Raw genomic sequence first — 13,784 nt, 5'->3', positions numbered from 1 at the left:
AGCTTTCCTGGTATCCATACTCCCCACTATCTGAAATCCCTCTATCTCTGTCTCAGCCTTCAATTTCTAACTGCAGAGGATGATCTTCTGTTTTTAAAAATTCTTGGGTGTTTGATTTATAAACACACATATAAGTGAACACGTACGCAAAGGACATGCTTATGATTTTGCAAATCAACTTCTTTTAAATCCTCCTTCAGTTGTAGGTTTTCAAAGGCCATGCCTGCGGTATAGGGGTTTTCCGTCACTGTACTCAGGAAGCCAATGTATCTGGTTGAAGTGGCTCTTCCTTCTCAGCTGCTCTCCACAGGCCTGTGGATTCTTGTTTTGTCTTCCTTATGATTCAATTAGATTTCCCTACCTTTTGATACTCACTCCCATTATCCTAATTTAAATCTTTACCCACTTTATAAAACACTTTAAAAACAGTTGAAATAAATTTTTATGTTTAAAAATTTCAAATATGCACAAGCCTAAGAGGGAGTGTTACAATGAACTCCTATGGACCCATCATGTAGCTACAACATTTAACCAAATTTTGCCAATCTTATTCCAAACTTTTCCCATCAGATGTTCTTGCTTCCATTTCCTTCACCCTTCAATCTATACTATCATTAGTTAATTTTCTTAAAAATACAGTATGTGCATATCACTGTCCAGAAAAAACTTTTCCATGGCCCCCATTGCCAATGGAATGAAACCTGGTCCCTCACCAGCTAATTCCAATTAATTATTTCAATGTTTCCCTACATCAGTCTCTTAAGGAGGGAGGGAAGGAGAGAGGGAAGGAGGGATAAAAAAAAAAAAAAAAAACTAGAAGATTCATGGTTTTGCAAACATGGAGTTACATATTCCTGACCCTACACATCTGCTCATTTTCTGTACTATTCCTCCTGCTCTTTTTCCTGAACCATTTTTAGGGAAAAGTTCTTCAATTATAAAGCTTCCCCAGTCACTGCTGCCCTTACAAATTTCTCCTTCTTTCTAAATCCATTAGTACTTATTATAGTTATTGTAGTCGGGCCATTTTGAATATCATCATCTTTCACTAACTGGATTATATTTCCCTCTATTCCCCTGAGTATAGGAAACTCAGAATCAGATTTTCTGATTAAGGTCATTTACAGAAGGTCTGCAGGCAATAAATTACCCATTTTTTACTTGTCTGGAAATGTCTCCATTTTGCTTTATTTTTAAAGGATATTTTCACTGGGTATAGAATTCTGAGTTAGCATTCATTTTCTTTTCGTACTTTAAAGACGTCATTCAATTTAATCTTACTTCCTTGTTTTTGTTGAAAACCTAGTGACCAGTCTTATTGTTGTGCTTTTGAAAGTAAAATGTTATTTTTAGTTTCACAGGCTGTTCAAGTAAATACCATGAAATGGTTCAGTTTAAACAATGGGAATTTATTCACTCACAGTTTTGAGGCTGGGAAAATGTCTAAATCAATCATCATTAAGTATATGGTTTCTTCCCAAAAACCAGCATTCTGGGGCTGGCTGCCAGTGATCCTGGCTCCTCGGTCACATGGCAAGGCACATGGCAATATCTTCCGCTCTCTCCCTTCTCTTCCAGGTTTCATTGATTTCAGGTTCTTGCTTCTGAGGCTTTCTTTCTCTCTGTCTGAATTTTATTTTCTTACAAAGGACGCCAGTACTAGGATTGAGACCCATCCTGACTGAGGTGAGTCACATCTTAACTGAAGTGGCCTCATCAAAAGCTACTGCTTACAATGGGTTCACACCCACTGGCATGGACTAAATTTAAGAACATGTTTTTCTCAAGTACATACAAACTACCACAAGTGTCTTCTACCCTCTTGGTGCTTTTAAGATTTTCTCTTTGTCTTTAGTTTCCAGCAGTTTTACTCTGACATACTGAGGTGTAGTTTTCTTGATATTTATTTTGCTTGGATTTTGTAGACCTTATTGCATTTGTGGATTGATGTCTTTTTATAATTTTTGGAGAATTCTCAGTATTTATTCCCATAATGTTTCTACCCCATTCTCTCCTGTAGGGACTTTAATTTCATATATGATGGGCTTTTTTTACTGGGTCTCCTGTCTCTCATTTTTTCCCAAATTTTCTATCCTTTATTCTCTCTGTATTCAATCTGGATATTTTTCTATTGATTTATCTTCCAGTTCCTTAATCCTATCTTCTGCTGTGTCTTGTCTGCTGTTAAACCCATTTATTGAAATCTTAGTTTCAGTTATTTGTTTTACAGTTCTTGGATTTCTATTTGATTTTTTTTTTTCAGGATTCCAGTTTTCTGGTGAAATTCTCCATCTTATCACCTATCTTCTTAAATATATTAATCGCAATTATTTTAAAGTTTGTGTCTGATAACTCCAATATCTGAAGCATCTGTTTTCACTAGCTATTTTTCGCTTGGTTTAGGGTATTTGTTCCTATTTTCTCATGTGCCTAATGTTGCTCTGAACACTGAACATACTATTTAAAATTTATAGAGAATCTGGATTATGTTATTTTCCTCTGAGAAGATTCCATTTTCCTCAGGTAGGCAGTTAGATCCAGTTGAGGCTGGCCACTTTCTAATTTGTCCTTCCTTATAGGACACAGACTTTTTAGGGATGTTAATTGAAAGCCTTCCTTTGCTTTCCACTACAAGCCCTGAACTCCAAATTTTTTCTTTCCAGAACTGTGAAATCATTGTTAGTTCTGCTGATACAATCTCAGTCTCTCAGCAGCTTTCTCCTTAGTTTCTTGGCATCTTGTCCAGCTTAGTAGGCAGCAAATGTGTTAAGGGGAAACTGCACGCAGAATGCCAAGCACACTTCTCTGGAGTTAACTTTTTTCTGAGATCACATCCCCCGAGTCCCAGCTGCCTTTGTTGTTCCTCAACGTCTTTAAATGGCCGTTTTAAAAATCATTCTATCCACCTTTTATAGTTGTTCTCAGTGCAAGGGTTTAGTCTAATGTCAACTCCTGTGCCATACTTGATGCAACACTTAAATTTTTCTTGAAAGTGAATGGCACAATAAGGCAATCAGTATTTTACAAACTCAGTACTCAGCACCTAAAGAGAAATGGGTTGAAAATACACAAAAGCAAAATAAAAAAAGGAGTTGACTAAATCTATCTATATCAAACATAATTTTGAATGAAAAAAGTCAGAGTAAAATGTACGTGATGCTAAAATGTATATAGAATTTAAAAACACAAAAAAGAATATTATATAGCATTTATGAAAACATGTATGTAAAAATATAAAAAATTGAATGGAAGAATGCAGAATTGTGGTTGCCTTTGGGAGGGAGGAAAAGGAATGAGACTGGGAGTGAAGGACAAGAGACCTTTTCAATAGAATCTGTAAGGTTTAATTTCTTTTGTTTTCACATGTGAAGCAGATATGACCATATGTTAATCCCTGTTAATTCTTGGATGAGAACACAAATTTCTCAAGAAAACAAACCCCCAAATCCTCAATTTGGAATTCTTAGAGATCAGATGCCATGTTCGGTTATGTTACCTATATTTGGTGCTCTCTAAATTTCGATGTGATAATGTTGATAGCAAAGTCACTGAGACTAACTCCACAGCTGGCTTCTTAGCATGTGGGAAGCTCTGGATACACACTGGCACTCTGATGCCCAGCCCAGGAACGCCCAGCATCCAGCCTGCACACCTGATGCTTTGGAAGCCACGTGTGACTCAGGAGCAAGCCTTGTCGAGCAAGGCCAGAGCTTCGGCTTACATCTTGGCAGGGACCGCAGGCAGGCAGGCGGGTCAAGTGGCAGCCAGTTCTATTTTCTAGTGTCTTCATTATCCAAATGCCAGGAGGAGTCTCCCAGGGAGAGCAGTCAAGGTTGGATGTCTCCTTCTGGGGAAGCCGGGCACCCAAGAGGGAAATTGGGCGGCAGTCTCCTCCAGATCCTATTGCCCTTGCTGGCTCTGCAGGGAGGCCTGTCCCTATCTCCAAAGGGCCGGGTTTTCATGCCCAGTGATAAGCCGTGAACCACTGGAACCCCATGAAAGGCAGCCCCAGCCACGGAGACAGAACCAAGCAAACCCAGGAGCTTGTGCGCGGCCCTTTCAAAGGCAGGAAGGCATCTGCCTGGAGACAGCTGGTTTATCTTAATCTCCGAGCCCTTTCCTGGAAAACAACCCTGTCCTGGAAGGGCCAGAAGGCCCAGGGGCAGCTGGAAGATGACTAGCTAAGCTGGCAGCACGCAGGGCAGAGAGCAGGCTGCTGCCTCCCCTTCCTGCAGGCCTCCCGCCCCCAGAGCAGACTTGGGATCCAGGGGCCAGGGCACTGTGAGCGCAGACAGAACACCCAGCCGTTGCACGTCCGTGCCCTCTGCAGGGGAAATGTGCGTGGCTATTTCCGAGGGGCAGCAGAGAGAGAATGGCTAAGGTGTGGGGAACCCATGGGTGGGCCAGGGCAAAAGAAATGGGATTTTAGCCCAGCTCCACGATTTTCTAGTTGGGAGACCTTGGCAAGTGATTTATCTTTCTGAACATGTTCCTGGACATGTGAAAGGGGGTACCGCAGGATGCAGATTAAATCAGATAAAGTACAAAAGTTCCTGGCACACGAGTTTGCCCAATTGTGATTCCTACTCTGTTAAGGAATTTTAGGCATTAATAAGGAATCGTTCCCATTGCCCCAAAATACCACTGGGTCTTTTCACAGCGCAAAGTTGATTAGACTTTATTTATAGAGTCCCTGGATGGAGTCAAGGTTTGCCCACTGACTGTTGTGCGGGTGAAGTTTGACTATTAACCCCTTGTGGACACAACCCCCTCCCCCAGTCCAACACACACCACACTAAAGAGGCCAGGTGTCCAGCTTCCCCGGCCAGAGCCCTACTACTCCTGGGGACAGCTGGGAGGGGAGGGGTCCCCTTCCTCAGGTTGTGCCTCTGTGTGCAGCCCTAAGTCCCGAAGCTAGCAGATTTCCTCTCTCCCTGGACACACACAGATCAGGCCCCTGCCCGCTGCCAGCAAAACAGACACATTCCTCCCGTGACCACCACCCCTAGCTTAGCTCATTTTTGACTGAAGCACAGAAGCTGGGCTGGCAGCTCCAGGAAGGCAGCCCTCTGCCATCAAGGCCAGGGTTTCAGAGACTCCCGCCCAACTGCCCAGGACCCTCCAAGGACCTCCTCTGGGTGACCAGCGGAGAGTGCTCTTGGGACAATGTGCTGATTTTGGGGTCAAGTGCAATACTGAGTGCAAGAGTAACGCAGTGAACACTATTGTTGCTATATATTTTTATCAGGTTTTCATCACAGAGCAGCCTGGAAGTTGCGAGAGCGCGTGTTCCCTGAGAAATTCCCATACTCGGGGACTTGCCTGACGACCACCTTCCACACAGTGAGACGGTGGAGGCCTGAGGACCACCCGGCGCGGCCGGGCCCTGAGCTCAGGCTTGGAGAAGTCAAAATAGCCCGGTGGCAGTGGGCCATCTGAAGTGAAATGAGAGATCCAAAGATCGCAGCAGTGAATTGCACCACGGCCAGCCAGGTTAGCAGAGCAGCTACACATCTGTGGCTGGCTGAGGCCACGAGGTCTGTGGCTTCAAAGGTTAACTTTGATTTTCATCTGCCTTTGAGTGCAGGGCTCAGCGTGGGGGCAGGCAGCAGCTGCCCGAGCTGCAGAGAAACCTACAATTCAATGGGATATCTCAAAAACCCGTGATCAGGAGGCCTCAGGAGGCTTCGGGAGTCCCTAACAGAAGGGATCAAAGTAAAGACTTTTGTCCTCTAAGGCATGTTGGTGTAAGTGAGAGGCAGTCAAACTTCCTGGTGGAGATGTGAACTCTAGAGCCAGACCCAGGTGCCAACCCCAGGTCTTCCATTCCCTTCTGTTTACCTTTGTAAAAGTAAGTAACTTCCCTCTGCTGCCTCTTCGGTCAACTGTGGGTGACAACAGTACCTACTTGGGGGGCTGTCAAAGGGATCGAGTGAGTCAATACCTGTGAAGGGTGTAGAACATGACAAGTAAATGTGCAACGCGTGTGAGCTATTGAATTGTGTATGGTCTCAGGGAAAATCTGTCAGTGCGGAGTATAGATAGAGGACAAGCAAAGCAGAAGAAAAACAGTTAAATAACGAACCGCTTCATATTTATATCACAATATTCCTTGAGGCAGTTGTAAATCCAGATCCCTGGTGGTGGTCCTGAATTTCCATTAATTCTCTCAGTGTTCACCACAAACCCATTCCCCGAACATTTAGTTCAGAAACTGGTTCTTGGGCTGGAACTCCACCAAATTCCACTTCTTCAAGTAGCTTCATCATTTACTTGGCTACTTCTTGGAGGTCATGGAGCCAAACTCCAGAGAAAGCAAAAGAGTACAAACTGATGGAAATCCCACCTCTAATTACATACCCAAAAGAACTGAGAGCAGGGACTCAAACAGATATTTGCACACCAACATTAATGGCAGCCTTATTCCCAACTGCTAAAAGATGGAAGCAACCCAAATGTCCATTAACAGACGACTGGATAAACAAAAGGTGGTAAAGACATTTTGGATGGATTTGTGCTTTTCTGATATGTATCAATAAAATTTGTTAAAAAATAAAAATAAATTGGCCATAGAAAAAAGCATGGTATATATACACAATGGAATATTATTCAGCTGTAAAAAGGAATGAAGTTCTGAAGCATATGACAATATGGATGAACCTTGACGACAACGTGTTGAGTGAAATAAGCCAGACTCTGAAGGATAAATATTGTTTGATCTCACTGATCTGAAACAATTAGAATAAGCAAATTCATAGAGTAGGAAGGGTAATGATGAATTGGTGCAGAATTTCTGTTTGGAATGGAAAGTTTTGGTAATGGGTGGTGGTGACGGGGGCACAACATTGTGAATGTAATTAGTACCCATGAATTATACAATTGAGTGGGTTAAAAGGGGATTAGGCTGTATATATGTTACTAGAATAAAAATTTAAAAACAACATAGGATTGTACAATACAGTGAGCTCTAGTGTAAACTATGGGCTATAGTCAACAGTACAATTACAATGATAATCTTTCCTCAATAGTGGCAAAGGTACCACAAAGTGTTAATAACAGGGAAAACTGCCTGTGAGGGGAGTACATGGGAACTTTGTATTTCTGCATGATTTTTCTGTAAACCTATAACTTCACCAATTTTAAAAAAAACATTAAAATAAAATGATAGAGAGTCGTGATTCCAGTCAGGTGACACTTTATTGAAAGGCAATCTTCTTTATACAGGAGCTCACTTACATGGATAGCTGTAATAAGAATATCTCTTCTCCATGACAAACCAAAACAACTAAACCATGCCTGAAAGCAAAAGCTCAACAGAATAAGCCTCTTGGCACTGGAGAATGACATACAGAAACAAGAAAAAAATTAAAAAAGATATATAATGATTGTCTCCTCAGCATTGCATCTGGCCAGGTATTTGTTTTTTTTAAATAAAATATATTTTTAAAGCTAGATAAAGAAAATATTCTTGAGCAGGATTAGTTCATAAAGTAATAAACAGGAAAGAAATATATATATATATATTTAACAAAATCAAAGAATGTAAGCATGCTAGAGCAGAAAAGGATCTTGAGGCCAAATGTTCGTTTTGTCCCCAGGCAATCTGCAGGTCTGAGAGTGAGTACCCTGCCAAGATGAGCCAAGTAAGGAAAAGAACTGAGACTTGAAACCACTACTTTTATTAACTCCCAGCCCAAAGTTCTTCCTACCTCACTAAACCATATATAGCTACCTCACTGCCAACTCCGTTACAACAAAGAATAGCATGTGTTACAATCTAAAACAGCCTATCCTTAGGGTTACAGTCCAACTCTTTTGAATGGTGACCTCCTTTCTCTTGCATGGGCAGCTTGGCTCCTTAGAGCAAGCCTCCCAGCTACCAGAAAGAATTAGCCAGAACAAGGGGCACAGATAGAAACAGACAGTGACTCGCTCCCAAAGTTCTGGGGCCTACTGACCTTTCTCATTTCAGTTCTCTAATTATGAGAGGATGGAGGCATTTTAGAAAGGTTTATCGGTTAAGTGTCGAATGATGGCAGAAGCAGCAGGGAAATAAAGCTCATAGCGAGGACTGAAGACCTGTGCGTTGCAGTGCGCTAGGCGGCCAACCACGGTCCTGTCGTGCCCCCGGAGAACAGGGGCCGAGTGTGGGGACGTTCAGCCTCTGTGTCAGTTTGTGTGACTGTGGTCTATCATCACTCCCTTTCCCCTGACTAAGCTCCAGGAGAGGAGGAAGTGTACGTGTTTGATTCACTGCAGTCTTCTCAGGGCCAAGGACTGTGTCTGGCACATAGTAGATGCTTAAAAAAAAACCTGGTAAGTAAATTCCTTAAAGGGAGGAATCCCTGCACATCCCAAATAAGTGAAGAGAGGCAAGAACTCCCAGCTGTGGTTCTGTGACGGTGACTGACAGCAGCGGAGGGCCCGGGCCTGAGGGCGCCCCTGGCCTCTGGGGCGCCTGGGAGCCCTCAGGCGTGAGCTGAGCCGAGGAAGGGCTGGGGACCAGCATCCTCCCAATGCCACCTTCTGTAATTCTGGGGGACCTCAGACCTCACCCATTCCGTCACCCTGTGCCTGGGGCTGGCCAGTGTGCCTTGCACAGGAAGCTGGAGGAAGCCTTTGGTTTGCACAGCCTGACCGCTGTTTCTGTCCGCTCTCACCTGACATAAACCTGAGACCCTGCTCAGTCTCCCTCTTACCTACACATCCCCCAGCTCTTGAGAACGCGCCTTTCCTTCTCACACCTGGTCCCACACACACCTGCTCATCTCTCTCCCCTTCCTCACACCTAAGCCCGTGATTGCCTCCCCTCACCCTCCCATCCCACTCAGGCACCACCTGTCGGTGCTGAGAGAGCAGTTGGGAGCCCTAGTGAGGAAGGGAGGAGGAAAGGGCCAGTAAGAAAGGCCCCAGGGCTCCATCTTTCCAGAAACAACACTATTGGTCAAACACTTTGCTTACAAGATCCCCTGCCCCCATCTGCATTAAGGAAATTACAATTGCTGATTGAGGATTGGTCTCAACACAGTTCAGAAACTTTAATACGTGAGATAAAATAAGCAACCTAGCCACAGATACAACCTGCCTTCTGCGTTCTTTTCCTCTGTCAGAGAGTTGCTTCGTTAGACGACATGAATTTCTGTTCAGTATTGTCTACTATCACTAAGACAATTCCTTTTCCAACTCTGATTTCCAAAGTGGTCTTTATTCTACCTTCTCTCTCTGTCCTCTGCTCCTTAATACTTAAAACCCAGCTTCATATTTAAGAAAATAATACTCAATAGAGCTGTGTGAACTTTACAAACAAGCCACCCTATAAAGCCTCTGTGGCATTCCAAAAATGGAACTGCAGCAGTCCATGAAAAGGTGTGGTTTAAAATATTTACAACCTACACATCCTCTTACCCCCGCACGAGGGCTGTTAAGTAATAACTAGCACAGTGGACCCTTTTCCTCGGCAGGGGGAGAGGAGGGCGGGCAGGAGCAGCGCTGCAAATGGTCACGGGCAAAGAGCGGTGCAGAACCCGGGCTTCTTCCTACCAAAGTGGATTCTTCAAAACGCCCCAGGGGATGGTGGCTCCTATTTCTCAGGCTACTCGCACTTTAAAACGCAAGAGCCACCTAAGGACAAGAGCCTTCGGAGACCCGAGGGAGGGAGGAACGCTGAGGGATCGGAGCTGGCGGGCGCAGGGAGAAGTTCCCTCCCCTGCCTCCTGCCTGGGTAGCTGAGGAGCTCCTGGGAAGGACCGGCACCTGGACGACCCTGCGTGTGACTCAGATCTGGGTGGTGGCGGTGCCGTCCTTGGGGAAGGTGTAGCTCAGGGGTGCCTCGTAGAGGCTCCCGCCCTCGGTGCTGAGCTCGTCCTCGTCGTCCAGGTCATCCAGCACTTTACTCGGCAGCTTCTTAAGTCTGCAGAAACAAAAGGGCAGGTTTCCGGGCCCTGGACCAACTGCGCACCCCCGAGTCGGGCTCCTGCTCCTCCACCCCACTGAGGGGGTACAAGCACAGGTACCCCCCCCCCCCCCCGTCTGCATCCGCCTGTTCCCTCGGCAACAGGGGGCCAACTGCCCACCAGGCAGGGGAGGCGGGGGCTGGGCGGGCCAGTGTTACCGCCCTTCCCTTCTTCCTTGGGCTCCAACTGGCCAGGGTGGGTGCTCTTTATTGGCCCCGTTTTAATTTAAAACGTGGGTATTTGTTCACTGTTGATTGTTGACATTAATTCTGATTTTTAAAAATTGCTGCATTAAAGTATCATCTCTGTTGACTACTGAGTTTTTTGGTGCCCCTTAAAGTTGATGCCCAAGGCGAGCGTCTCCCTCAGTGTCTCACCTTCTGACAGTGCATAAGACCATTTGTGGGGGCAACTTAAAGCCCCAGGCCACAGTCAGCCTCTGAGAGAGGACCAGCCGAGGGATGAGTGAGGGCTGATCTCACCCCCTCACCCGAAACCCCCAGGCAGTGGCCCTGGGGCAGGGAAAGCAATTTGCCCAATCCCCCCCTCCCCCATTTTATCCCCTTCCTCAAAGCCATGAAACCAGGCTCGGGTTAACCTCATCCTCATGAGAACACGAACCAAAACTTGATCTTCCTTCTCTCTAAGTCAACAGAAGCAGGATTGTAAATGTTGGCCCGGGAGTTGCCCCTCCATTGTGGTATGAGCTACTCTCACCTGCTCTAAGCCTATTGGTATGAAGATGACACAACTGAGGCCCCGGTGAACACGTGGGGCAACTGCAGAGGACACAGCCGCTGTCATCTCTGCAATGCAATGATTACAAGAGGCAGCAAGGAGGAATCAGCTCAAGAAAACAGAATTGAGAGGGCTCTGAAAAGCACCAGCTGCTTCTCAAATGCCAGGGGGCTTGTCGGCCGGCCTCTGTGCAGTCACTGCATTTACTCACCTTAAGTCCTTCTTCATGGAACTGAGCTGCCCCTGCAGCTGCTCATTCATGTCCATCTGCTCCTCCAGCTCCCTCTGCAGCTTCTTTTTGGAACTTTCTAGACGGTCGATTTCCTCCTCCGCTTCCTCCACCTGTCGCTTCATGGCTTTCAGGCGCAAGCTTAACTGCCATGGGAGAGGGGCAGGTTGGATACTGGCCGATCACCTCCCCCAGCAGGGACGGAACACAGCCCCAGCGTGGAGCTACCAGCTGCCTGGCCACCCTCTTTCGAGGCAACCAAAATGTGGGAAAATGTTACATGATTTCAAGATTTTTCCCTGACTTTCAGGGATAAAGTGGGAGTAAGTTTCTAAGACAATAAGACATACACGACCACTTTTTAAGAGCCAAGTTCAGGATCTCCTATGATATAACTAAATAGAATGGAAAGGAAAGAATCCATCTGCCATCACTCCACTGTGCCAGATGAGCTCTAAAACCTCAGCTGAGCAGAAGCATGCAGAGAGCCCCTCACCTGGTCCTTCTGATCAGTCAGCGACAGGTGCTCATCATCCACCTGCATCACCAGCTCCTTCACTTTCCGCTCCAGCCTTCGGTTGCTGAGCTGGAGGCTGGCCCGGTCCCTGGAAGGGCGGGGAAGCAGAACCCAGAACCCTCTTCATTCCCAGCCCCACAGAAGGACCAACCTCAGGCTCCACCAGGGATGACTCAAGGCTTAGGGTCAGAGGAACATGCAACTGGACAGGAGGAAAGAGCTGCTCCTTAGACAGATGCGGAAACCAGGGCTCCGAGAAGGTGAATGACTGCCCAAGGCCACAGAGCCAGAGAGGGGTTGAGCTAGGACTAGAAGGGCCCTGATTTCTCCTAGTCCTGGGCTTTACTTTGGAAGGCAGGCAGTCACAGCAGACATTCTGGATCTATTTCAGGCTGCTCCAACCTAGCCACCCGTAGGAGCTATGAGAAACAGGAGAGCCTCAGAGGCACAGGCATACACACCCCTTCCAGGGAGGTGCGGGGCCAGGCTGTCACATTCAACTCACTGTCGGCCCTCAGGCTGCCATCTGAGTCAGCTGCAGAGAATCATGGCCAGCTGATCCCGTGTCCCCGTCCCCGGCCTGCTGTGGGAGGACTTCCCCACCTCTGACAGATGGCCACTAGTCCCTGCTTGAATACAACTGCCACCAGGGCAGAGGCAGTTCCCTCCTCTGAAGCAAGATGTCAGCAGAGGACAGAAATCTGGCTCAAAGTCGGTAGCCTCTGAGACTGCCTGTCTTATTCAGGGATGAGGAAGGAGCAGCAAGCACAGGGAACAGCCCGTGGCCTTGGACAGGGAGCCCTTAGTCCAGCTACACCAGTGTTCACACGGGCTACCTTGCTCAAGGTGCTCACCCTATGGGCCTCACTGTTCTCGCCTGTTAAATGGAAACCAGGCTGTCCTTGCTCAGCCTTCCTCGCAGGCTCATGAGGATCGAGGAAACTCAGATGGTCAGCGCTCCGTAGGGGGATTAGCTGCCCGCCAGGGCCTCGGCACCCCAAGTGGGCCGGCTCACCTCTCTTCGCTCTCCAGACGGTCCTCCAGCTCCACGATCCTGGCCTCCATCTGCAGCACCAGCCCCTCTTTGTTGGACCTGTAGGAACCTTCCAGGTGGGTAATCCGGCTCTTTAAGTCCTTGTTCTGGAATCAGGCAGGGAGACTGTGAGGGACTGAGTCTGCTCTGCTTGTGCAGGACAGAGCAGAATACAAGGGGAGTCAGGTGTGTGGTGGGTGCTTTCACAAAGGCTGCTTTCCACCCAGGATGCACGGCCCTGAGGGCCCCGGGGGAGCCTAGGCATGTTTCCAGGAAAAGGTCTTGAACTTGGGTCCTAGCAGGCCGGGGGAGGAGATTATATCACATTCCCTTGTAAGCCTGAATGAAATCTTTGGCATGTCCTAAGACTCCAAATATACCTACTGGATGCCAGACAAACAGGCTTGGGCTGTCCTTTTATGAACTTATTAAGGGTGGGGCAGGGGTGGGATGGGCAAGAGAACTAGGTTCCCTCAGCAATCATATTCAGTGAAGAATTTATGTGAATAACATGTAGAAGAAATAATGATTCAATGAAGCTTTCTTAGAAACTCATGTTTGATGTCATGACACTGGTTCTTTTTCATTTCCTTTATATTGGAATTTAGCCATCTTTAGGATCTAGGAAATAATCTGCAAACCCTACCTCACCCTCCTGCCCCCCAGCTGCCAAACTTCCAAACAGATTTAATATTATTCAGAAAAAAACTGTCTGGAAATGAGCTTTAAGATACCTCTAACCTGCCAGGTGAGTTAGACACCACAGTTCTTGGGGTGCTGAGTAAAGGGGTTCCAGCCCGAAGCCACAAAAAGGGAGGGAGGTGCTCATGGGGCCAGCTGCCCTCACCTGCCTCTCGAGGGAAATCTTGTCACACTCCAAGTCTTGCTTCACAGCTCTCTCCTGCAGGAGTTCGCTCCTCATCTGCTCAATCTACAACACAAGGAGACAAGAGCCCAGAGATCAGAAAGATTCCTGGGTATCAAATTCCAGCAACCAATTCAACAATTCTTCATGGAAGAGGGCCAATCTACAGGGCTTGTTGCATCATCTCTTGGATGCAGGATCTATTTCTTAGATCTATTGGTTTCTTGATGATTGCAGAGATAGTGACACAAACAGCAGTAACAGTCACGGTTAATCCCACGGAGCACTCCGCAGGCACTAGCCTCTTGCTTCCCTGCACCAGCCCTGTGAAGCAGGCCATGCTGTCTCTGCCAAGGACACTGAGGCAAGCTGCCTTGTAGATGACCAACCATCCCAGTTTGCCCAGGACTTGGGAAGTTCTTGGGACGTGGGACTTTCAATGCTAAAAC

At 46.7% G+C, this 13,784-nt stretch overlaps 1 protein-coding gene across 3 annotated transcripts in view; it reads right to left on the bottom strand.

The window, feature by feature from the left end:
* Window positions 1-7,178: 7,178 nt before the first annotated feature.
* Window positions 7,179-13,784, bottom strand: part of CGNL1 (cingulin like 1) — a 182,149-nt gene continuing 175,543 nt past the window's right edge. For all 3 annotated transcript variants that reach the window (XM_058294261.1, XM_058294259.1, XM_058294262.2), the window contains exons 15-19: window positions 13,318-13,401; window positions 12,453-12,577; window positions 11,417-11,525; window positions 10,903-11,066; window positions 7,179-9,910 (exon numbers count right to left, since the gene is read on the bottom strand). In XM_058294261.1, the coding sequence (XP_058150244.1) occupies window positions 9,775-9,910; window positions 10,903-11,066; window positions 11,417-11,525; window positions 12,453-12,577; window positions 13,318-13,401 (618 nt within the window). In that variant the 3' untranslated portion in view covers window positions 7,179-9,774. The remainder of the gene's footprint in view (window positions 9,911-10,902; window positions 11,067-11,416; window positions 11,526-12,452; window positions 12,578-13,317; window positions 13,402-13,784) is intronic.

Source organism: Dasypus novemcinctus, chromosome 3 (assembly GCF_030445035.2).
Source record: "Dasypus novemcinctus isolate mDasNov1 chromosome 3, mDasNov1.1.hap2, whole genome shotgun sequence".
Lineage (NCBI taxonomy): Eukaryota > Metazoa > Chordata > Mammalia > Cingulata > Dasypodidae > Dasypus > Dasypus novemcinctus.
Note: the sequence above shows the minus strand (reverse complement) of the source record. Positions and strands in the feature narration are given on the sequence as shown.